The sequence below is a fragment of the Cynocephalus volans genome, chromosome 17 (genome assembly GCF_027409185.1).
Source record: "Cynocephalus volans isolate mCynVol1 chromosome 17, mCynVol1.pri, whole genome shotgun sequence".
Lineage (NCBI taxonomy): Eukaryota > Metazoa > Chordata > Mammalia > Dermoptera > Cynocephalidae > Cynocephalus > Cynocephalus volans.
Window position 1 is genome coordinate 1,174,169 of NC_084476.1, and position 24,049 is coordinate 1,198,217.

At 63.4% G+C, this 24,049-nt stretch overlaps 5 protein-coding genes across 6 annotated transcripts; 1 reads left to right on the forward strand and 4 right to left on the reverse strand.

The window, feature by feature from the left end:
• Window positions 1–87: 87 nt before the first annotated feature.
• Window positions 88–3,774, forward strand: CIMIP2A (ciliary microtubule inner protein 2A). Its single transcript, XM_063082592.1, has 7 exons — window positions 88–143; window positions 1,793–2,007; window positions 2,085–2,347; window positions 2,436–2,562; window positions 2,820–2,914; window positions 3,281–3,398; window positions 3,686–3,774. The coding sequence occupies exons 1-7, from the start codon at window positions 88–90 to the stop codon at window positions 3,772–3,774; spliced, it is 963 nt and encodes a 320-aa protein (XP_062938662.1).
• Window positions 3,763–6,186, reverse strand: TUBB4B (tubulin beta 4B class IVb). 2 transcript variants are annotated; one of them, XM_063082590.1, is made up of 4 exons: window positions 6,052–6,186; window positions 5,655–5,763; window positions 5,468–5,578; window positions 3,763–4,983 (listed from the first exon to the last, which is right to left on the reverse strand). In XM_063082590.1, exons 1-4 carry the CDS (start codon window positions 6,106–6,108, stop codon window positions 3,923–3,925), a joined length of 1,338 nt encoding a protein of 445 aa, XP_062938660.1. In that variant the 5' UTR covers window positions 6,109–6,186; the 3' UTR covers window positions 3,763–3,922. The 2 variants fall into 2 exon arrangements, with proteins under 2 accessions (XP_062938660.1, XP_062938661.1); XM_063082591.1 differs by lacking the exon at window positions 5,468–5,578 and having other exon boundaries at window positions 5,627–5,763; window positions 6,052–6,142.
• A 4,257-nt stretch (window positions 6,187–10,443) lies between these two features.
• SLC34A3 (solute carrier family 34 member 3) lies at window positions 10,444–15,243 on the reverse strand. Its single transcript, XM_063082445.1, has 12 exons — window positions 15,159–15,243; window positions 14,834–14,923; window positions 14,242–14,361; window positions 14,019–14,162; window positions 13,833–13,944; window positions 13,549–13,744; window positions 13,209–13,298; window positions 12,985–13,066; window positions 12,716–12,883; window positions 12,522–12,638; window positions 12,315–12,439; window positions 10,444–10,899 (listed from the first exon to the last, which is right to left on the reverse strand). Exons 1-12 carry the CDS (start codon window positions 15,241–15,243, stop codon window positions 10,444–10,446), a joined length of 1,785 nt encoding a protein of 594 aa, XP_062938515.1.
• Window positions 15,244–17,797: 2,554 nt separating this feature from the next.
• On the reverse strand, window positions 17,798–18,272 carry RNF224 (ring finger protein 224). Its single transcript, XM_063081596.1, is given in 2 exon segments — window positions 17,798–17,935; window positions 17,937–18,272. Coding segments are annotated over 2 exon segments (474 nt in total).
• A 2,418-nt stretch (window positions 18,273–20,690) lies between these two features.
• Window positions 20,691–21,787, reverse strand: CYSRT1 (cysteine rich tail 1). Its single transcript, XM_063082659.1, has 2 exons — window positions 21,743–21,787; window positions 20,691–21,372 (listed from the first exon to the last, which is right to left on the reverse strand). The coding sequence occupies exon 2, from the start codon at window positions 21,362–21,364 to the stop codon at window positions 20,939–20,941; it is 426 nt and encodes a 141-aa protein (XP_062938729.1). The 5' UTR covers window positions 21,365–21,372; window positions 21,743–21,787; the 3' UTR covers window positions 20,691–20,938.
• Window positions 21,788–24,049: the final 2,262 nt, after the last annotated feature.

The window sequence follows — 24,049 nt, forward strand, 5'->3', positions numbered from 1 at the left end:
TTGCCAGGTGACAGGGCCCCTCTCAGGGAAGGGGGCCAGACACAGGAGAAAAGGGGCTGGAGCCGGCAAGGGTGGAGTTGAGGCAGAATGACAGCTACTCAGAAACACAACCTCTTCACACCAGAACCTCACTACATCCCTGGGTAAGAGCCGCCAGCTCTGGCAGGAGGCTGGGGTCATGGCTGGGGATGGGGGTGTGGGGCTGGGGCCTAAGGGCTGGAGGCCAGCTGTGAGGGGGCTCCAGAGCTGGGCTCCAAGAAGCTGTGGGGTACTACAGGCCAGGAATGCCAGGGAGCTAGGGATTGAGGCCCGGTGGGCTGAAGGGCTCTGGGACAGAGAAAGCACTCGGTGACTGGATGTCAGATGCTGTGCCAGGTGGCCAGCATGTCAAGAGCAGAAACTGAGGCACCCAGGGGCTGGCCCATGGTTCACTTGGGAGAGTGTGGTGCTGATAACAGCAAGGCCACAGGTTTGGATCCCTATATATGGATGGCCGGTTAGCTCACTGGGTGAGCGTGGTGCTGACAACACCAAGTCAAGCGTTAAGATCCCTTTACTGGTCATCTTTAAAAAAAAAAAAGAAAGAAAGAAACTGAGGCACCCAAATGGCGAGCAGAGGCAGGCTGAGTGAGCACCAGGTGCTCACCTTATTGAGCACTCCATGCTTTAACGAAGAGAGCAGCACGGCAGGTGCCTCACTAGGTACCCCTCAGGTGAAAAGGTAAAGACCGCCCCTCTACAGCACACCCTCCTACATGCACACACACAGATACATGTGGGTGGAAAGGGTAGGGCAAGCCTGTCTTTAACTGTGGTCGCCTGTGGAGCAAGTGACACTGAAGCTGACTCTCAGCCTTGCTCACCTTTAAACTCACGAACCTGTGTTAACTTTGCAATTTTTTAAAAGAAGACAATTCACACTCCTTGGGTGATTACACAGGCCCCCCAGCAGCACTGGACCAGTGACTGCCGTCCATGGAGCCTGCACTGAGACACCTGCACCATCTCCCCATGTGGGGAAGTGGCTGCTCCCCTTCAAAGCTCAGCTCACACGCCACCAGCTTCCAGCTGCCTGCCCCCCTGCCTGCCATGTCCCGGTCCCATGGTTGGCTTCTGGCCTCCTAGGGTGGCAAAAGTCCAGGCCAAATCCGATTGTCACCTCCCCGGTGGGACCAACTTGTGTACAAGGAACCTCCCTCTGCCTGGGCCCTGTGCTGGGCCTGTACACGCTTCCACGGGGCAGAGCTCCCCATGCCCATGTCAGAGTGAGGGCTGGGAGAGGGGCTGGGACAGGGGGTGGGAGGAGGGCTGAGTGGAGGTGGAGCCCAGGCTGGTGGGGGTGATGACAGCGAAGCTCACACAGGGGCCAGGCACATTCTCAGCACACAGACACCTGCTACCCGTTCAAGACTCAAGCCCAAGGCTGGCCCGTGGCTCACTCGGTAGAGTGCGGTGCTGATAACACCAAGGCCACGGGTTCGGATCCTATATAGGGATGGCCGGTTTGCTCACTGGCTGAGCGTGGTGCTGACAACACCAAGCCAAGGGTTGAGATCCCCTTACCGGTCATCTTTTTTTTTAAAAAAAAAAAAAAAAAAAAAAAGACTCAAGCCCAGAAGGCACGTGCCACCGCAACCCCCATTTCACAAGGGAGTGTAGGCTCCGTGACCTGCCACAGGTCATGCAGCTGCTACGAGGCAGGCAGGCTGCATCCGTCCTGCTGGCAGGGGCCCTGCCCGGCTGCGGGGACAGCCCTCACCGATCCACCCTGCCTCCCCCTCCCCCTCCGCAGCTATGCCGGCTTCTATCCGCAGCTGCGCTACCAGGTGGGGAATACCTATGGACGCACCACAGCGCAGCTGCTCACAGACCCCAGCGTGCAGAAGAGTCACTGCTCCGTGCTGTCCCCCATGTCCAAGCCCAAGTTCATCGAAGACTTCAGCAAACCCAAGCCCTCCTTTAATCCCTGCCGGGACCTGACTGAGCCCTACATCCCCCACTACACTGGTGAGCTGCCAGCCCCAGCCCTGCCCCTCCCGGGCCGCTCTCCTGCTGTGTTGTCACCGGCTTCTCTGTCTGCACAGGTCTCAAGCCCTATAAGAATTTTGAGATCCTAGGCCAGCTCCCACCCAAGGAGGGGGATGCCCAGAGGCCACCAGGTGACGAGGACGTATCCAGACAGGTTCCATTGCCTGCAGGCTTTATGCCCTACCTACCCTACCCGCCGTGCCCACCAGGCAGGAAAGGGGACTCGGGAGACGTGGGACACCCGGGCCTGCGGCTGGCATATGGGGAAGAGGCCTGGAAGAGTGCTGTCCCTGTCCATGAGTCCCCTGGGCGGTACCAGGTAATTGGGAGACACATTGCACCAGGCCTCACCCCCACGCAGACTCAGGTGGGAGCTGGGTTAGTGACTCACCTCTCCTCCACTCCAGCTGTACCACTACAGGAGGGATGAATACCCGCCCCCACCCCGCCTGCAGGAGACACTGGACGTGGGCAGATTCCAACGGCTGCCCCAGCTGGACCACCCCAACCTGATTCAACGAAAAGCCATCTCAGGTGGGTACTGGGGGTGTGGGCTGGTCTGGAGAGGGGCACCCCTTCCCCACACGATTCCAGGGCCCAGGTGAGATGATGAGAGCCATGGAGGCTCCTCTCGAGGGAGGGCTCCTCTGTTACTTATTCGTGATTGGCCCCAAGAGGCAGTTGCCAACGTTCAGGGAAGGCAAGGAGTCTCACCAGCTTTCGCTGATGTATCTGGAACAGCCTGGTATGCCCAGGGGACCAGATGGACCCTGACATCTGCCCACCCCCAGGATATGCTGGCTTCATCCCCCAATTTGCCTCGGTGATGGGGATGAATTACCGCGATGGGGTCATTCAGGCTATGGACGAGTTCGACAAGAACCAGGTATGAGGGCAACGTCCCACCTCCACCCGCACACCAGCCTCTGCTCCTGCTTGGTGGTTTCCCTAGAGGGTGCCCTGAAGGCCAGGCTTCCTGAGGCCTGGGGAAAGAGGTTCTGCCTGGCTCAAGGGTCTGACCTCAAGGGTGTCATCCCCACCCCCTCTTGTCCTGATAAGGTCCTGGCTCTCTGCTCTAAAGTTTTGGAATTTGGGGGTAGGGAAGACAAGAGACCCACAAGCATTTGCCATGCTCTCAGGGTGGATGCCAGCTTCCATCCCAGGGTAGGATCAGATCCCCCCCACTTGGACATTCTGCCCACTAGTTACCAGGCGGGGGGCAGTGCTTGTCAGCACCTGCCTGTCTCTCCAGTTCCGGTTCAGAAATCCTGTCTGTGACCTGGGTGAGAGGCTGCCCAGGACAAACTGGCCCAGCAACACCATCTACAACAGCCAGGGCCTGATACCCTTCTACATGGGATTCATACCGTGTAAGTATGTGGTGGGCTTGGAGCCCTCCCACCAGCCCCTGCTCCCTGCCAAATGTCCCTGCATCCACCTCACTAGGACAAGGTCACGCTGATGCACCCAGGCTGCCATGCGCAGGACCAGCCATCTGACCACAGTGTTCCCAGGGTCCCACCTTTGGGCAGGATTGCCCACCACCCCCTCTTCCCCAGCTGCAAGACCATGCTGGCCCCTCCTGGAGCCATTCGCATACCTCACCCTGGGCATGTGCTGAACCCGGCAGCTCAGATGCAGCCTTGCTCCCCTGCAGCCATGCAGGACAACTACGCACTGACATTTGGCAACAGTACCCGGAAGGCCTATCAGAAGGAACTGGAGAGGCGGAGCCACACACTATGAAAATGCTTTAATGGTGGCGTCTGTACAGCATGAGATGTCAAGACAGGAAGAACATCAAGTGCACACAGTGAGACACAGCTACCCGAGAACGGCTATGAGTGAATAAAGAGTTCACGCCGCTTCCACGCTTCACCCATATCAGACAGCTCTAGGCCACCTCCTCCTCCGCCTCCTCCTCAAACTCGCCCTCCTCCTCGGCCGTGGCGTCCTGGTACTGCTGGTACTCAGACACCAGGTCGTTCATGTTGCTCTCGGCCTCGGTGAACTCCATCTCGTCCATGCCCTCACCCGTGTACCAGTGCAGGAAGGCCTTGCGCCGGAACATGGCTGTGAACTGCTCCGAGATGCGCTTGAACAGCTCCTGAATGGCCGTGCTGTTGCCGATGAAGGTGGCGGACATTTTTAGGCCCCTGGGTGGGATGTCACAGACAGCTGTTTTCACATTGTTAGGGATCCATTCGACAAAATAGCTGCTGTTCTTGTTTTGGACGTTAAGCATCTGCTCGTCCACCTCCTTCATGGACATGCGGCCCCTGAACACGGCGGCCACCGTCAGGTAGCGGCCGTGGCGGGGGTCGCAGGCGGCCATCATGTTCTTGGCGTCAAACATCTGCTGGGTGAGCTCAGGCACAGTGAGCGCGCGGTACTGCTGGCTGCCCCGGCTGGTCAGTGGGGCAAAGCCGGGCATGAAGAAGTGCAGGCGGGGGAAGGGGACCATGTTCACGGCCAGCTTCCGCAGGTCAGCATTGAGCTGGCCAGGGAAGCGCAGGCAGGTGGTAACCCCACTCATGGTGGCGGACACCAGGTGGTTCAGGTCACCATAGGTGGGCGTGGTCAGCTTTAGGGTTCTGAAACAGATGTCATAGAGGGCTTCATTATCTATGCAATAGGTCTCGTCTGTGTTTTCTACAAGCTGGTGGACCGAGAGGGTGGCGTTGTAGGGCTCGACCACCGTGTCCGACACCTTAGGCGAGGGCACCACGCTGAACGTGTTCATTATCCTGTCGGGGTACTCCTCCCGGATCTTGCTGATGAGGAGGGTTCCCATCCCAGACCCAGTCCCCCCACCCAGGGAGTGGGTCAGCTGGAAGCCCTGCAGGCAGTCACAGCTCTCAGCCTCCTTCCTCACAACATCCAGCACCGAGTCGACCAGCTCCGCGCCTTCTGTGTAGTGCCCCTTGGCCCAGTTGTTCCCGGCACCACTCTGACCTACAAAAGACGACAGCTGGTCACTCTTTAGCCAGATCACCACCGGTCACTGCCACTCGTGCAAAATCAGCCAAGTGACGTGGTGTGACATGACATGCAAGATTCACCCCACAAGTAAAGCAAACCTCCAAAATGATACAACAGCAACCCACCCTGACAAAAATTAAATTCGGAGCAAAACCTGAGATGCCTTAACATTAAACCCCTCCCCGGGCATCCTCTGCCAATTCCCAAGGGCGGACGAGCAGCCATGCCCCAGGTCCGCGTCCCCTGTGGAGATTACATCCACCCGCTCCTCGCCGGCCGGCAGACAGCTGGGCCTTCCTCCCAAAGCCGCTTTAGGAGAGGAGATTGAGTGACTCAGAAGAAAGGAAGGTGTCCAGGGCCACTCTGCGGTTCTGACGACAACGACACCGGGGCAACCCCTTGACCTCTGCGCCGCCCTGGCTCGCGAGCCGCAGCCCAGCCCCCGCCCGCGGCTCACCGAAAACGAAATTGTCCGGCCTGAAGATCTGCCCGAAGGGGCCCGAGCGCACCGAGTCCATCGTGCCGGGCTCCAGGTCCACGAGCACGGCGCGGGGCACGTACTTGCCACCTGCGGGGGACGGGAGGGCGTCAGCGAGGGCAGGGGCGGCGCGCTCACCCGGGGGAGGTCGCGGCCGGGGCCTCACCGGTGGCCTCGTTGTAGTACACGTTGATGCGTTCCAGCTGCAGGTCGCTGTCCCCGTGGTAGGTGCCGGTGGGATCGATGCCATGCTCGTCGCTGATCACCTCCCAGAACTGCAACGGGCGGGCGGGGCGGGCTGAGTCACGGCGGCCGGTGCGCCCGGAGGCGGCCCCGCCCCGGACGGGCGCGGCGAGCCCGGCCCCCGCCCCCGCCAGCCCGCGCACTCGGCCGCCGTCCCCGGGGTCTCGGCCCAGCCCGCCGCTGCGCTGCCCTCGCCCCGGCCCCGCGCGACCGCCCGGGAACGCAATGCGGGGGCGCCGCCGGCCCGCCGCCGCCATCTTCCCAGCCGCCCGCCCAGCCCGGCCATCCCGCGCCCGACCGTCGGCGGCCCGGCCGCCCACCTTGGCGCCGATCTGGTTGCCGCACTGCCCGGCCTGCAGGTGCACGATCTCCCTCATGGCGGCGGCGGCGGCGGCGGCGGCGGCAAAGGCGGGCGGGCGGACGGACACGTCAGAAGTGGCGGAGCAGGCGCGCAGAGTGCTACAACCGCCGCACCGCCAAGGCTTATATATCCGCCGGGCCCGCCTCCGCCAGCCTCGGATTGGGCTGCCAGAACGAGGCTGCCGAGAACCTTCGCCCGATTGGCTGAATTCCCATCAATCGAGCCACCTGACGCCCGCCTTCCCACCACCTTTTGCTCTCTATTGGCCAGCCGCGGTCTCTGATTCCCCTATCACCATTCCCCCCCTCGCGCCGCAGAGCTCTGCCCATTGGGCGTTTCAAATGATTGATTTGCCCCCTCATTGGCTGGCTCCCAGGAGCACGCCAAGAGGCTGGCGCCAATGGCTGCGCAGGGCCAGCGTCCTGGTAACCGCCGCAATGCCGTGGGAGGCTCGGGCCGGCGCGGGCGGGGCGCGGGGCGGTTGCGGGCTTCCGGCCGGGCCGCGGGCCGCGCCGGGGCGGGGGGTGGGGGCGGGCTCGTTGGCCCGGGGCGGGCACAGGCCTCCGTGACCGGCTGCCGCGGAGCGACGCGGCGCGAGGGCCCAGCGAGGGCCCCGAGAGCGCAGGCCCACCCTGCGGGCTCAGCGACGCAGGGCGAGCCCCGGGGGTCTCCAGGCAGAGGAGGGGGCGATGCCATTAAAGGCGAAAAGACAGAACGGGGCTCAGACGCTGCTCAGACAGATGAGGTGGGGCTGGGGCGCTGGGCGCAGGGGGGGCCCCTGCGGCCGGGCGGGCCGGGTGCGCCGGGTGCGGGCACGCGGAGGCGGGGCCGGGCCTGCGCTGCCGCCGCGCCGTGTGTTGTGGCGACGGCGCTGGCCGGGCGCCCGTCGCCGTGGTGCCGCGGCCCCAGCAGCGCGTGGAGACGGGGGCGGCGCGCTGGCCCCCCTTGACGCGGTGGGCTCCCGGCCTCCGGGCTCCCCGGCCCGACCCTGTTATCCCAGCCCGGGATCACGATGCCTGCGCTGACGGCTGCTTTTATCGTTCCTAATTTGTGACCTGATTTACACTGGGGAGGGGGGAAAAAAACTTATAAAGGAAACGCAGTTAAATTACTCATGGTTGCACCTTTACTCAATTGCTTTTGATAATATGTTTGCAGTATGTTTTTGTAACATTTTTAGGAGAACCAGTTACACCGCGGGTCCACCCTGGACAGCCTCCCTTGTGGCGGCCACGGGGCCTCCCTGGAGTCTGGCCTTCTGAGTGAACTTATCTCCTCTGCCTCCCAGTCAGAGGGCTTGGGGGACAACACCTTTCTTCCCAGAGGAAATGCACACCCTTCTTCACCACATAATGTGTAGTACAGTATTACAGTTTACAGTGACCAAAACTACACATCTTTGGAAAAATTGTTGGGAAAGCAGCATTGTGAGCATGCACAGAGATTAGTATTTCATCCCTCCAGGGTTCTGTCGCCAATGTCTGCCACCCTGACCAAGAGGATGAGTCAGCATGTCAATGTGACAGTCCTAGCAGGGCCTCAAGGACCAGGCCCCTGCCCCACAGGCTGGTCCAGGAAGGAGGTCCTGGCTTCTGTTGACCACCCTGACCTGCCTCTTCCCTCAAAAGGGCTGGAGCCTGCATCAGCATGAGTGTTCAGCATCACTGCCTGGCATCCTAGGGTTCTCTCAGTACCCAGAGCATCCCCTGAGTTGGTTCAGGGCCCTGCAGAGTAGCTTAGCTGCCCAAACAGTAGACAGGCCATTTAAGCCTCATACCGTTCAGTTGTCAAATAAGTAAAGGAGGGAGAAGCTCAGATATTTCCCCAGCAAGCTGTGCAAAGCCCTGATGAGGTTGCTCTGAGGTGTCTGGGTTTCTGGTGCCCCTGCACCTTGTCAAAGCCTCCCCACCCCACTCCAATGCTGTGTGACCTGAGACACCCCCCCAATGGAAGAAGCCCCTGCTTCCTGTGACCTGTGCCCACAGGGCTGGGAGGTCAGGGTGGTACCTCCATTTTACAGGTAACAAAATACAGGTTGTGTCTCCTGCCCAGGTGTACGCCCCAGAGCTCTCCATGGCACCAGGCTGTCTGCCTTGCCCCTCATGTTGCCCTGGTGACAAGACGCAAAAGGCTGCCTGTGGCCCTTAGGCTTGAGCCTGACAAGGATAGCAGTTGCTGCTGCTGCACAGCTGGTGGTGGGACACCCTGCAGCTCCCCAACCTGAACCAAGGGTGCCCCTCCCCCTATGTGGAGTGGGCTGGCAGTATGGGGCAAGAGGGTCAACCCTGGAGCCTGGAGTCTGTGGTCAGGCAGGATGCAGACCAGAGAGGGCCAGAAGAGCAGGGAAGCCAGGGCAGGAGGGGCCGTGGGAGTGCTGGGTGCCTGCCCTTGTCTCCAGCCTGCAGCTGTTGGAAGCATCCACAACGAAGGCTCTGTTTACCGGTGGCCATGGTCCCAGTGGGAGGGTGTATTACCGCCAGGCAGGGGCAGCAGGTGGGCGGGTAGTGGTTGGCGGCCTCAAAGGACCCAGCAGTCCGCCTTTGTGGGAGGCCTCACCTGCCCCGGAAGGAGAGGTGTACGGGGTGCTTCCTCCCCCTCCACAAGGGCCTCACTGTCCCCCCCACCCCTCAGCCTCCCCAGGGAACTAGCCAGGCCTGTCCCCCTGAGGAACATCAGAGGGTACCATGAGACTGATGTCAGTATTGTGGAATCACAGGGGTGGGGGGACCAAAGCTGGGGTGCACGAGCTGGCCAAGGGAAGCCCTTCTCTTGCTGGAGCTTACCCCTGAGGCCCCCTTAACTCTCAGAGCAAGCAGACCTAGGGGAAGACCTGTGGAAGACTGAGGGCTAAGGGGACAGAGAGGGCCTGGGGGACACGGTGGGAGGTGCTAAGGGAACCTGAGAGGGTAAAAGAACAGGATCACGGGCAAGGAATGGCCCTGGGGCTCCCTGAGACGTCTTCCTGACCAGCCACACTCCTCCTCCCTGGGGGTCCGACTAGGGAAACCTGAGGGGACTGAGAAGAAAGGTGCCCCCCCATCAGGGCAGCAGTTCTGAGCCAGGAGGACGTGACTGACCACAGACTCGCAGCAGACTTGGTAAGAAATGAGCAAACCAGACGTGTCCCTGATGAGAGTCAGTCCCTCTGTCGGTCAGTGTATGCCTCGACCGACCGAGTGCGTGAGTTCGAGCACCCGAAGCTTTCTTTCCTTGGGGGTGGAGTGGGGGTTGTGGGCAGCCCTGGGCTGGAGGCGGCGGGAGGCCCCTGCCGCTCCCTGGTGTCCAGTTACCCGCCGGCGGGCAGAGCCTTGCTGTGTGGCAACCCGAGCGCAGCCGCGGACCCCGTCCCCTCCCCGGGGCGCGCCCCCAGGTTGGGAGACAGTCTGAGCCTCGCCTCCCCCACCTGCCGGGCAGGCCTTCGCCGGCCTCTAGGACGGGGTCTGGGGCCCTGGGGCAGTGTCCTGCGCGGCTGGGCCGGGCCGCGGCGCCCGAACCTCGCGGGCACGCCCGGCTCCCTCCAGGTTTCGGGGAGCTGAGGCCCTGGCTCCGCTCGGGCCGGTCTGGGAAAGCCTAGGCCGGCATACCCGGGAGACCCCAGACGGGGGCTCTCCCTCTCGCCGCCCCCAGACCGGGACCAAACTCCTGGGGCTCTGCCCCGCCGAGGGACAAGGAGGGGCAGACCGGGGAGGGGGCGCCTGGGGACAACCCGGTCCCTCCCGCCCTCCTCGCGCCTGCTCCGCACCTGGCGAGACGCGAGGCCCCGCCCCAGCCGTGACGTCAGGCCAGGCGGGCGGAGGGGGATTCCCGCGGGAGCCGCGCCCGCCCGATCACCCGCCGGCCGGCAGGGGGTCCCGGGCGGCGGTGGGTGGGAGCCGGCCTGCTCACTCTGCCCTCCGCCCGTACCCTCGGGGAAGGGGCCCGGACCCCGTCCGGCCTCCGCGGACCGCTCCTGCTGCGAGAAGTCTCCGCCCTCCAGACCCACCGCTCCCTCGCGCCTTCAGGCTCCAGCGACAGTTTGGGGCTCGGGAGGGCACCCCGTCCCCACACCCACGTGGGCTGCCCAGCCCCCACGCTGGCGGGCCCTGAGGGCCCTGAGTGTCCGCTAGGGGGCAGCATCGGCGCTGCTCCACCCCCACCTCTCCTCTGAACAGGGACTAGGGGACCCTACCCAGGAAGCTCCTGTATGGGGGAGCAAAGAACACCACACCTGGGTAACAGTCTCATTTATTTACAAAGAAAGAAGAGATGGCAGGTGACTCAGAAGGCCTCTGCTGCTGGGACCCCTTGCCCCAAGGGCACCTGGACTCCTGAGACCAGTGGGGGGTGGAGGGTGTTCTGGGGCACCCATCCCTCACAACTGCTGGGAGGCCAGGACCTCAGGGTTATCGTAACAGTGGGCCTCTTTGGTAGTGGTCTGAGCGGAGCTGCAGGGGCTGCAGTAGGTCACTAGGCGGTCCCAGGGCTCCAGAGAATGGAGCCACAGGGGGAGCCAGGCCCAGGACCGCAGGCTGCGGGGCAGCCAGGCTGGCCGGTGCCGCTGCAGGACGTTGACCAGGACCACGAGGATCACTAGCCCCACCAGAGGACCCCCAACGGAGGCCAGCACCCTGTCCCCTGCCAGGGAGAGTCCGAAAGCCGCCAGGGGCAGCAGCAGGAAGCTGAGCAACAGGTAAGCAATAGCAACCCAGCGGTAGCGGGCAGTCAGTTTACCAAAGCGCTGGGCCAGGGGGATGGGCAGCCGCAGGATGGGCACCACGTACCACAGCAGTATGCCAGTCAGGTTGAAGAAGAAGTGGATGAGGGCAACCTGGTGGGCGGGGAAAGCAGGAAGGTGTCAGAAGCCCGGGCCTGACAATACGGGTCACCTGGGTTCTCCAGGACCCCTGCCCCTCCCCACCCTGCAGAAACTGCCCCAAGTCCGAAGCTTGTCTAGCATCCTATTCAACAGCTGAGATGGGCCACCTGGGAGGACAGATTCTGGACAGGTGTGGGCAGGCTCCTCCTGCACCACCATCCCACACACACGGGGGTGGGGGGTGGGCAGGAGCCCAGTCCAGTCCCCCAGTGAGGTAGCTGCATCACTGCTGCCTCCAAAGGATGACCAGCCATGGAGCTTGCCCTCGTCCAGACTGACTCAGCTTTGTCTGTGCCTCCTGCCTAGGGAACCCTACTCCTCATGCCTGAGTGAGCTTTGCCACCCCAGCCTGGGCTCCTGTGGGGAGGAGGCACAGGGCCACACATGGAGAGAACACTGTTCTCCAAGTGGTGCCAGACTCAGAAGAGTCCTAGTGTGTGTGCAGTCTGGATGGCTGCCTGCAGTGGGTGGAGCAGGGCCCTGCAATGAGAGGGTCCGATTGGACAGAGCGGGGGCAGAGGCAAGGACGCCGGTGGAGTTGGGGGAGGCCAGGATTAATCTCTTCATGTGAGCAGCACCCAGCTTGATCCAGGATTTGAGGGATTGAGCCTGTCTATACTCCCAGGCAGAGGCCAGCTTGAACCAGGGCAGAAGACCACAGAAGGGGTGTTTTAGAAAATCAGCAGAACTAAATGGAACTGGGTATGGGGCACAAAGCTGGGGAACTGAGAGTTGAGGGGAGACGTCCTGGAGGCAGAATCACGGCCAGGCACCAAGGTGGCATTGGGCGCCCAGCTCAGGTGACATGGGGCCTTTGTGGGATGGGGACTAGGAAGATGCATCATTGTCCAGGTGGGACCTGTAGGGATTAGGTGGCTAGTGCACGGGGAGAGGCATCTTGGAGAGGGTGGAATAGAGGAGCTTGGAGGCCCACAAGGCTGGGGCAGGCCTCCAGGGGACACAGTGAGGAGCACAGCGTGGAAGGTGGGGTCGTCAGGGTCCCTCAGGGGAGGCTGATGAAGGGCTGCCAAAGAGAGAGGCAAAGGGCATGGGGGTTGCCCCAGGGCCACGCACTGAGAAAACAATCCTGGAAATGATGAAGTCTCAGGCCAGGAGTAATGGGCTGGGGACCCAAGAGATGCCTGTGGGGTCTATGGGGTCCGAGGAGGTGGGGCTGCAGGCCTACAGCTGGCAGCCAGAAAGTGGTCCGAGAAGAGCTTGGGCCACGGCCAGCCTGGGGCCCCAGGGCAGGTTGCACACCTCTGTCTGCAGGGCTGGACTTGGGGTACTGAGCCTGACAGGATGCTTCAGGCCAGTGCTGGGAGTGGGGAGGGGCCTGGGAGCAGGGAAAGGACCTAGGGCAGTACCTGAACCGCGTAGAGCAGCATGTCGGAGGGGCTGGCCAGGGCGGCTAGCAGGGCCGTGGTGGTGGTGCCGATGTTGGAGCCCAGGAAGAGGGGGTACGCCCGTTCCAGGCTGATCACCCCGACCCCTGGGGGAGCAGGGGGATCACCACAAGGCCTCAGCCCTGAGCCCCCACCCCCGGAGGGAGGCCCCCTGCCCGCTGGGCTCACCCATGAGCGGCACGACCGCTGCCGTGAAGACGCTGCTGCTCTGGAGCACGAAGGTCAGGCCGGCGCCCACGAGGATGGCCAGGTAGCCGCTGAGCCAGCCGAAGGGGAAGGGGAAGTCTGGGGGCGGGGTCAGCCCTGCCCGCGCCCCGCCCCGCCCGCGCCCCGCCCCGCGCCCCGCCCGCGCCCCGCCGCACCTGCGTTGAGGGCCGTCCTCACGGCCTGCGCGATGCTGCCGCGCAGCACCGAGTTGAGCAGCTTGACGACGAGGACCAGGCAGGCGCAGAGCACGAGCAGGGAGCCGGCCAGCAGCACGCAGCCCGCCGCCAGGTCCGTGAGCGCGGTGCCCGCCAACAGGTGGCGGCCTGGGGGCGGGGGGCGGCGCGTTGGAGGCGGGGCGGGGCGTTGGGGGCGGGGCGTTGGGGCGGGGCGTTGGGGGCGGGGCAGGCGCGGGGGCGGGCCTCACAGGGCTGCCTGTCCGCGGGGGCCGTTCCGTTCCTCTCGGTGCAGGGGTCGAAGGCTCCGCATTTGCCGCTGCTCCCCTCGGTCTGGGAGAGCAGGGAGGACTCAGGATGGACTTAGTGGCAGACAGAGGTCAGACAGATGGAGGATCAGAGTGGGTGGGGCTGGTTGATTTGGCGGATTGGAGGTCAGGGGTCAAATGAGGGGCTGGGGTCAGAGGCACCTCACCGTCTCCCCCTTGGTGCCGCACCATCGCTTAATGAGAGTGCTATTGGTGGCGTTGCCTGTGGCGCTTCCCATAATCACGTTGGTGTCCAGCTGGGAGACAGAGCAGTCGTGATCCTGTGCTGGACACTTCCTCAGGACTCACCTGGGGCTCAGGTGCTGACAGGGTCCAGTCCAGCCCAGCTGTGCCCGCTTACGCCTCCTCCTCCCCCAACCCAATGCAGGGCCCAGACCCTCCACCTCGGTCTCATCCAGGGTAGGGCCTGGGTCTTCGCGTTCTCCCCTCCAGTGTGCTCGGACAAACTGGGCAAACTGGGCCTCCCAAGGTGGCAGCCGTCCTCACCTGCACGATGAGGTGTGTGAGTGGCTTTGTCAACACCTTGAGGATGTCCGGTGCCTGCACCCCGGGCTGCAGGCTCGTGGCGCCCAGGGCCAGCTCGCTGAGCCTCTGCAGCATGGCTGTCGCACTCTCCAGCGGCAGCAAGATCAGCACCGTAAGCCAGTTGAAGATGCCATGAACAGCCGAGCCGCTGAAGGCCCTGTAGCCACGTGGAGTGGGCTGGTCAGGTGGCTTTGGCTGTGCCTGCCACTGCAGCCCCTGCCCCCTGCCCTCCCACCCTAACTCACCTCTGAAACTCGTCCCGGTCTCCCGACTGTGCCATTGAGACCAGGGTGCTGGTGATGGACGTGCCCACGTTGACACCCATGATAATGGGCACAGACGCCTGGACTGTCAGCACTGTGGGGGTGTCGCATTAGCCTCCCTGCCCACCCTACCACCCCCACTCCCCTGGGGAGGGCAGAGGCACATACACTTGGAGGCCACCATACTGACTACGATGGAGGAGGATGTGCTAGAGCTCTGCACAAGGACTGTGACCAGTACACCAATGACCAGTCCAGCCACGGGGTTGGACAGCACCACGTTGTCCTTGAAGATGTTTCCAGTCATTTTGCCTGTGCCCAGAAGACAGGTGCATTGAGGCTACAAAGGGCTGGTGGCCCACCCCCGCCCGGGCCGCCCCTAGTCACTCACTGCCCAGCAGCTGGAAGGCAGAGCTGAGGGTGTCCAGGGAGCAGATGAAGAAGTAGAGGCTTCCCAGGAGCCCCCAGGCTTTGAGGAAGCTGATGACCACCCAGCCAGCCATGCTGAGCTCTGAGGACACAGGGCATGGCTGTCCTCACCCAGACCTTCATCCTGCTCAGCACCCCTTCCAGGCCCCTTCCTCCTCTGGCCCCCTAGGACCCCCGTTCTGTCCCACCACGGTAGGGCCCTATTTCCTCCTCTTCTGCAACCCCCAGTGCAGAGCCTGAGCCCTCCCCTCTTATGCTGCCCAGGACAGTGCCTGGGTCCCCCACACTGTTCTCTCTCCTGTGTTCCCTTGCAGAATGGCCAAGCCAACCGCCCCGGGCCTGCCAGAAGCATAACCATGAGCAGGTGGAGGAGGAGGGGAGGGTCTCCATCTCAGGACAGGGCAGCCAGCCAAACGGAGGGGCACTGGTCTCCCAGGCAGGGCCCTGCACGGCAGGTTTCCCTGAGGCTTGTTTAGGCAAGCCCCCACCCTGCTCTCTCTCCCCAAGGATCCGGGGAGTGGGAGGCCTATCTGCCACTCCAGTACCCCCAGTACCTTTCCAGGACTGGCCAATGTCCTTCACCTGAAGAAGGGCCCAAAGGTCTGTGCCCCGCTTTTCCAGGCCTGGGGCAGAACTGGAGGTTCCTGCAGGGGTCGGAGCCAAGTCAGGCTGTTTCCAGGACCCCCACCCAGGGCAAAAGAGGATGAGGCACAGGGGATTAGGGGGAAAACAGGGATCTCCAGCTTGTGTGGCCCTGACCAGTGTTGTCTTGAGCCCAAGGGGGCCCTCTAGGACACGAGCTGGAGCCCCTCTCCCCCTTGCCCAGTGCGTGCTATCAGGAGAGGGCGGGTGGGCAGGCCGAGCCTGCGGAGCTGGTACCTGCATTTCTCACACTCCGGTCCACCAGGTCAACCGAGTCCAGTGTGGGGTGGGGGACCTGGCCACCAGTGAGGGAATTCGGCATGGATTTCAGGCAGGGACAGACCCAGGCCCCGGCCCAGATCTGCTGGAGGGAAGGGTAAGTCAGAGGCGTCTCTCCCCGGCCTCCACCCTGGCCAAGCAAGCTGACCTGAGGCCTTGGCCACTGCCCTCCCTCCCCACTCTTCGCAGGCCTTGGTGACCTCCCCACTTCCTCCGTCCACAGGAGGATGGCTACAAGGACCTTGGGCGGCTGTCAGGCAAGCCCAGTCCAGTTTCAGGGGACAGCGTCAAGGGGGCTTGTCTCCCCAGTTCCAGCACTGGTCCTGGCTGGAAGAAGGCCTGGCAAGTGGCCGAGGAGGGCACAGGGCGCTAGGGTGCTGGGTGTGGGCAGAAGTGGCCAGGATCTGGGCAATGCAATCCTGGGACCTCTTTTATCAGGTGTCACCAGGGACACTGCGGATGGTCCCGATTTAGACTTTGGCATTTGATATCAATAGGCGATGACTTGGCTTGATAAGGGTCCCACACCCCCATAATGAGGAGTAAAGCAAGGGGCTTTGGTGCCCCTGTCCCTAAGGCTATTCTCCCCACAGCTTCTGCCTCTACCTGCTGTGTCTAGAAACACACACCCCCTACCCCCGCACACATAGAGCCCTCCCCGTCCCCTGGGCTCAGGGCTGGGGGGTCCTTTGTGTCACCCCTTCCTCCTGCCTGCCCCAGGCTGGTCTTTCTTGCCCTTAGGTCCTGGAGGCTCAGGATGGGGCCTAAGTCCTGAGCCTGGAAGTCCCCAGCCCTGGCCTCACTGTCCCTGGGCCCCAGCCTGGTTTTAGGAGCTCCTACCTGTGTGTGTGGTGAGGGGCACCTGCAGGGAGGAGACACCAGGAGGGAGCAGCTGCAGGTCAAAGATCCGCTGGGCGCGCACATGATCTGCTGTGTACCCAGCCCCATTAATGTTTACCCAGGAGCTGAGGCCCCCAAGGGGATACCCTGCCTGGCCCCAAGGTCCTTGTCACCCTGGGGCTAGGAGCTCCAAGCCCCCAGCCCAACCCGCTGGAGTGCCGTTTCTCCTGGGGATGGGCTCTGAGTTAGGCCGGGGGCATTGCAGGGCAGGAAATCGGCCCTCAGTACTGGATGTCCGTGAGGAGGCATCTGTGTGACCTAATAGACACTCCACACCCACCCAGACAGGATGTCCCTGCTCCAGTTGGGGCCACCTGGGGGCTCGTGAGAAGTCTGCCCAGTGCCCTGCGTGTTCCTCAGGGCTATGCAGATCTTATTCTGATAGAAGGTGGGAGGGAAGCCCTTTGCACCAGGTGGGTGAGGAGGATGCTATTTTTTGTGTGGCCCAGGAAGGGACCGGCCCCTGAAGTCAGCCAGTTCAGATCCAGGTTCAGAGCAGGGCTGCACTGGGCAGGGCTCCTGGAGGGCTTAGCCTCGGTGGTGGCCGGCAACGGTTGAGGGCGTCCTGTCTCCATCTGCAGAGGGAGGGCAGCGTCCCTTCCGCAGGCCACATCGACCAGCTCACTGCCTAACCCCCACCGGCACACCTCTCCCTGGCTGAGCCTGCCCAGCCCCATCGCTGGTGGGTTGGGGCCGGGCCCTCCCCTACAGGCCTGGTCTTCCCAGGAGACCTTGTGGCCCCAGCGCCCTGCTCTGCTGGCCACCCAGCCGCATCACTGTGAGGGTTGGGGGACTTTGCCCCAGAGAAGAGGGAGGCTTGGAGTGTCCACTCAGCAAATTCTCTCTTCCCTCCCCACCTGCCTCGCGCTGCCCCGGGTGCTCAGCAGTCCACCCAGAGACTCCCAAGTGACAGCTCCTTCCTATGGGGATAAGGATGTTGCAGCCCTGACTGGGGCCGTCGTCAGCATCGATGGCCTCTGGCACCTGATCTGAAGGATCCGTGCAGTGGCTACTGGGAGTCAGGGAAGAGCCCAGCTTGGGATCCACCCAGTTGACCTGTGAGACCTCAGGCAGGTCCAGACCCTCTGTGGGCCTCAGAGCTGGCCCCACCCGTGGCCTTCTCCTTTGATGCCTGTCTATGTGCCTGCAGGGGGCCCTTCTGGAACAGTGCCTGACACACAGTGGGGGCTCAATGAACTTTGTTGAGTGGACGAACTTCGTAGGGCTGCCACGCAGGTCGGGGTGAAGGCTGTGGCCCTGCCTGCTGCCCTTGCTCACACTTCTGGGACATTTTATAGGAGAGACCTGCTCTGGTATGGCCCATTCAGGAACAGCCTGTGCCTGGCCTGCAGCCCAGGCCCCTGGGACTGGCCACCAGAGCCTCTCAGGAGCCATCCTCTGAGCTGAGTCCAGGCCTGGGAGGGGCTTAGAGATGACACAAACAGCAGTGTCCCCGCTGAGCGCTGAGCACACACAGGTTAGCTCAGGGTCTGGGAATTCTGCCTGGGATAGGTAGGAGGTCACCAGCCTCCTGTAGAGTCTCATGGCACTATGGCCATAGCCCCCAACCTCAGGCTGTGACATGGGGATGTTCATGGCTGCGGTGGCACCCCATGCAGGGCCACATGGGGTTGCATCCAGGATGCCCTGCCACCAGGTGGTTCTGTTACCCCTGCAGGAGTGTGAATGGCCAGAGCTCAGACCTCAGGTCTGCCCTGGGGGTCCCAGCAGAGGCTGCCACAGCCCCAGTAGCAGCATCTGGGTGGGGAAAAGTGAGGCTGGGGGCCCAAGGTGGGGCAGAGCCTGGATGGCTGCTGAGTGATGGTGGCGCTCGCTGCCTTTGAGGGGTGCAGGGGCCCAGGACTCCACTCTTGATGGCTCCCGCTCAGCCTTGACCGCCAGGAAGGCGGCCAGGTCAAGGTCCAGCATGGCCACCCCTCCGCGGGGCATGGGCGTGCTCTGGCGGCACTGGGGGCAGGGGATCCAGCGCTGCTCGAGTGCTGGTGTGTTCAGCCGCCGCACGCACTCCTGGCAGAAGGTGTGGCCGCAGTAGAGGCGGCGGGGCAGGTGCCTGGAGAGGTCGTAGGCCGAGTAACAGATGATGCAGTCACTCCGCCACATGCCAGTGGCTGTCCCCTCCTCCAAGGCCTGGGGACCCTCTGGCTGCAGCATCCTAGGGGAGGTGCGCGGGGAAGCCAGTGGTGGGCAGCAGCACAAGGCATAGCCGCCCCAGCCACCTCTGCAACCCTGCATGGTCTCTGAAGGGACAGGGTGCTGGCCCCAGGAGACTACCCCAGGTGACAGGAGCCAGTTCTGAGGGGTTGGTAGGTGCTTGGAGAACTGAGGGTGAGGGTGGTGGCCAGTAGGGCGAGCAGACACCAGGGTCTGGGCACACCCCTGACTCCTGTGGCTGCCAGCCAGGCAGCATCCTGTCCCACTGTTGGGTCCCCTTCCATGGCCGCTCCCCACAGCCCTGGGCCCCCACCCACCCAGCCCTCCTGAGCCCCAGGCCTCTCTTACCTGCATCCGCTCCACTGGGTGGCTAAGCCTGGGCAGAGAGTGGCCAAAGTGGGGTGGGGACCTAGAGCACTCTGCAGCTCCCTCTTTGGGCTCGCATTACTGGCCCCCAGCGTGGGCAAGTCAGCAGGGAGGCAGGTGGTGCGTGCTGCAGGTGGGAACAGGCTCCCCTTCCACCACAAAGCACTTGCAACTGGATCTAAAGCCCCACCCACGCCGCAGGAGATAAGGTGCCCCTCCGGCAGGCATCCCTCCCCTGCTCAGACCGAGATCCCTCCCTAGCCCTCCTCCCAGGCCTGGCCTTGCAGTTCTCACCACTGTCCTCTCCTCCCGCACTCTCATACCGTCCCCACCCCCATACTGGAAAGCTTTCCTCCATGGCCTGGGTGGTGCCTGTTTTTCAGACTTCAGTTCACATGTTGGCTCCTCCAGGATGCCTGCGGGGAATCTCATTGGCTTGGCCCTGAGGGCCCCTGCCCCTCTGCAGGCTCTGGCACAGTGTGCCTGTCCGCGTCCATTTGTGTGACTCCTCACTATCGCCTTCGTCCCTCTGTGAGCGGAGTCTCTTCCTATTATGGGACAGCAGCCAGCCCACTCGGCCCCGAGGTGGCGCTCAAGGGCCATGTGTGGAGATTCCCCACTCACAAACGGGGACCACCCACGTCAGCTCTGGGAGGTGCAGGGTGCTGTAGACAGCCCCAGAGGCCCCCACCGGAGGGCATCTCCCAGTTGGTGTCTGCCCGTCTGCGGCCTCTGGGCCAACCCAGGGAGGTGCAGATTCCAGGAGTTGTGGCCAGCATTCCTAGTTACGGGGACCTCACGCAGAGCAGGCTTGGGGGGCTGAGAAGGCTTAGGACGGGTGGGCAGGGCACCCAGGACCACTTACATCCCTTCTGGGAGGAAACCAAAGCCCAGAATGGCTTCTCCCTACTCCTACCCTCCCCCATGGGAGTCGCCTCCAGAACTGGTTTGACGGGTCCTGTCGCTGGCCTGGGTGGGGTCATTCCCTGGTGGGGGCCAGCCATGGAGCAGAGACAGGGAGCCTGGGACACCAGCTCCCTGCGCAGAGTCAGAAGAATGACCCGTCTATCCCACACCCAGAGTCCTCTGCACGCCACGCACTGTGCATCAGGCGAGGGCTGGCATGGCACAAGGACCTGTCCATCCTGCGTGGCCAGCTCGGATTCCACCTCTGCTCCGTGTCTCTGCCCCACCCCGGAAACGTCAAGGTGCCCAGTGCTGATCTCGCCGCTCTCCACCTGCCTCGGCGTCCTGCCCTCCCCAGTGGTGAGGTAACACTCAGGCCAAGCAGTGCGGCTCCTCATACACAGCCCCAGACAGGCATCCTATGCTGCTCCCACAGACAGGGACCTAGGTTGTGTGTGGGCCGGGCCAGCACCATGTCCCAACCTCCTCCCAGCCCCTTCCCTGCCTCCCCTTCAAGGCCTGGCTCCAGCCACCTCCTCCAGGAAGCCCAGTCCCTGAGACAGGACAGCCAGTGAGCAGCTGGCCTGGCCACACGGCTGATGTACAGGAGTTAGATGTTTCATGGGAAACCAGAAAAACATCCCTGCCGAGGTTGGCAGATGACTCATGGTAGGCAGGGCTCCCTCCTGCCTGCCCGGGCCCTTCAGTCCTAAGCTCCCACTCCCCGAAACCTGCCAGCACCAGCCCCACCCACCACCCTCTGCCAACCTGATCCTGCTTTTGGAGGCCTTTCTCGGGGCTCCCCACCTCCCCCACATCCCCATACATGGTATCCTCCTGCTGTCTGACCATGGATTGACCCCATCTCACAGCCTCAGCCCCGTCCCTAGGGAGTGCAGGGCAGGTCAAATCCAGGCCTGGCCAGGCCACGGTGGTGGCCACTCCCACTCCCCATGCAGCCTCTGGGTGGAACTGAGACCCACAGGGCAGGTTACAGTGTGGGTGTCATGAGGCAGTGGCTTCCCCATCCCTGGAATGACCCACAGAGGCTGTGTGTGTGTGTGTGTGTGTGTATACAAAGGGCAGATGCTGTTGTCCAGCCTGGGAACCCTCCCAAAGGGCCAGCGGCAAAGAAGAGTCACCGGAACAAAGCTCACCCTGCTTTATTGCCTGGGTTTTGAAGGAGGTGGTCAAGCATGTCCCATCATGGCCAGTACCTGGGGCTCCAAGTCAGGGGGCCCAGGGTGAGCCAGCAGCCTTCCTGGTGGGTAGGTGCCACTGTCCAGGGCAGAAAGTGGCCAATGCCCTGACAGTGGCCACTCCAAACATCCGGGCACTACCTTGGCCACCGCAGCAGAGGCCTGGTCCACAGCCCTGGCAGGGTGGTGGGTAGGCTAGGAGATGACGCAGCAGCAGCTGTGGCAGCGGCAGAAGCGGGGACAGTGGCAGCAGGAGCAGCAGGGGCAGCAGCAGCAGTGGTGGGCAATGTCATCCCCACGCCCCACGGGCGGCCGGCCAGTGTAGGTCAGTCCTGTCGGGCGCTGCCCGCTGCTGTAGGGGTTGCCGGGCTGTTGCCAGGCCTGCTGGCTGTGGAGGGGGACAGCGCCCTTGGCACCCTTGGATTCTGGGACTTCGGTGGGCTGCAGGAGGTGGGCTGGCTCAGGGGCGCAGGGCCCCACGGGCAGAGGCTGCATCTCTGAGGACGAGGAGGAGAAGGAGGGGACCACCTCTAACTGCTGCCCCAGGTCAGGCCGCAGGTGAGCCCTGGGGATGCTGATGTGGGTGTAGGGGTTCTTGACGACCATCTCGTGGGGGTCCATGGCCCAGCCTGCCGGGTGGGCAAGGAAATACAGAGAGCAATTTGGTGGAGGGGCACGACTACTCCAGAGCCTGCAGTCCAAGAAGTCCCACACCCCAGGAAAAGCCTGCCTTGCCAAGTGCCAGCTTCCTTGAGGCGTCCAAGTGTGTGCACAGGCCTGCGTGTCATGGAAGTGAGCCCGAGTGTGAGTGAGCAGTGGGGCCAGCGTCTCCCAGCTGCTACCCCCCAGGTGTCCCCCCCAGGAGTGGCACTGCCTCTGAGATGGAGCTGTGTGGGGGAGGCTGGGAGACACAGCTGAGCTGGTGCTAGGAAGGGGAACGCAGGGGCTGTCCCTGGGGTACTCCTGAGCACAGGGAAGTCCCTATGGCCAAGACCTCACCTGCAGTGGCAGCAGTGGCAGTCTGTCCGCTGGGTCCTCCGGGCTCCAGGTCCCAGTGCTGGTGAGTTGAGCCACTGGCAGCAGGCTTTTCCCTCCTTGGGAGGGGTGGGGCCGTGGGGCGGGGCTCATAGATGGGGTTCCTAAGATCCCAGAAGGCCCCAGCAACTGGAGCACAATAGTTGGCCCACCTGTCATTCTCAGGTGGGTGGCGGCCAAGGCCTGGGCTCTGAGGGGCACTGTCAACCTGGGGTGACTCAGCCACAACGCATCCAGTGCATGCCCTGTGCCCTGCAGGGCATCTGCAACTCTGCAGGGAGGAGGACAGGAGGTGAGCCTGGGGTCACGGCCCCAGAAAGGAAGTGGGGTCAGGTCCTTAGTTCTGGGTCCAGAGTCCCCAGCCATTGCCCACGCACCTCAAAGCCCCTACTGGGGCAGAGTTCCTCTCTGTGACCCCCAGCCTCTACCCAGCAGAGAACAGTATGTTTGAGAGCACAGATTACTTGGAAGGTTTTCAGCTTTTTTAACTGATAAAAAATGTTTGCTGTACACACCTTTGTGGGCAAATCTTACTTATGATTGGTGACACGAGCTTCAGACACAAGTGACATTTCTACCTTATTTCTGAAGCTACAGTTTCCCTCTGGTTGGTGGGTTTGGGGACCACGTGCTCCTTTGCCCCCTCCGCAGCGACCCCATCATCGGCCCCGGCACCTCTCCCTCGTGTAAGGTGATGCGCAGGGTCGCCGTGGGGCTGGGGCTGTGTGACAGCGGGTGTAAGCGCTCGAGTCCGGGTCTGGCCCTCGTGGGCTCCCCCTGGGGCGACCCGGGGCAGTAGGGCGCCGCCTGGACCCCGCACTCCAGGCCTTGAAGCCCGGGGTAAGCACCAGGAAGGGCGAGATCAAATCAGACGAGGCCCGGAGGCCAGGATGACCGGCGTGACCTGCGTGGGGCCGGTCAGAGCGGTCTAGACACGAGTTCTGGCAACCCGGCACCAGACGTGGGACGACTGGGTCTGGGGTCTCCGGACTTCGGAGGCAGACGACACAGGCCCACTGCGCAGGCGCCGAGAGCCTCGCGTGCCTCTCCTGCAGACTCCGCCCCTTGTTGCGCTGGGACCCTGGCGCATGCGCAGACCAGGCCGGAGGCGGCCGACGGGAACTGCATTCCCCAGAAGCCTCCGCGCTCTAGGGTTTCCGGCAAGACCCGGTTCGGAGGCACCAGTACTCCGCTTGGGACGCCCCTGCTCTGAGCAGCGGCGCCGGAGAGGCCTGGGCCTGGGCGGGCTCTTGCACGGGGGCGGGGCCTGCGCGAGGCCTCTGGGCGCACGTCGTGCCCTCGGGGCAGGGTGCGCTCCAAGCCCTCCCAGGGTGCCTGTTTGCCGCATCGTCATGCCCGGGCCCTTTGCCGCTCCTCTCGCTGCGCTCGTGCTCACCTGCACCTCTCACACCTGCCGTCTCTGAATGAGTCCAGACGCCCGCCCGAGGGCCATAGTCCCCGTGGGCCGGGACGCTCCTCCGGCTTGTTCTGCCCGCATGCGCGCCCTCCCCGGGAACACCGTCCCCTCTGGGTTCTGCGCCCTGCGCTCTGGGGCTCGGCCACAGTCAACTGCAGTGTGGCCTGTGCCTGTGCGGAGAGAAGGGCTGTGGCCTGAAGGAGGCCGGGACTGACCAGAGCCAGGTGCAGGGCCCAGGGCTGGGCGCAAGAGTGGCAGGGCAGGTGACGGCACTCTGGGGCCCCCGAAGCCGTGATCCCCAGTGTGTGCTTGGTCCTGCTCTCACCCGAGGGCTCCCCAAAGGCAGCGGGTGTATACCTGGGGGGCAGGGAGCACTGGCCTGAGGAGGAAGCAGGAAGGAATGGGGCCTCCCTGCTGGGTGGGGTCAGCTTAGCACACAACCGTGTGACAACGGGGCGCGTGCTGACCGGGTGGAATGCCGGAAGGGGCCACCGCACCCTGGGTAGGCGCGTGTCCTGGGCGGGCTGCCCTCCACCCCGCGTGCCGACCTCCAGCTCGTCCGGCTCTGACCCCGCACACCTCCACCGCACCCGCCTGCCCGCCGCCCTCCTCCGCTCCTCGGGACCTGCTTGCCCACCCCTGCCCATGCCCCCATGCTCACATCGCCCTCTCTGAGCCCGCCAGTGCGGGGCACAGCCCGAGCCGCACAAGTCCGGAGGCATTCCCGCTGGGGGCCGGGTGGAAGGACAGGTGGAGACCCTGACTGTAGAGGGGCACACGAGGCAGACGCAGGCTGGGGCCCTGGGAACCAGCTTCCCTGAGAGCCACCTCTGAGGTCCCCTCCCGCCTTTGGC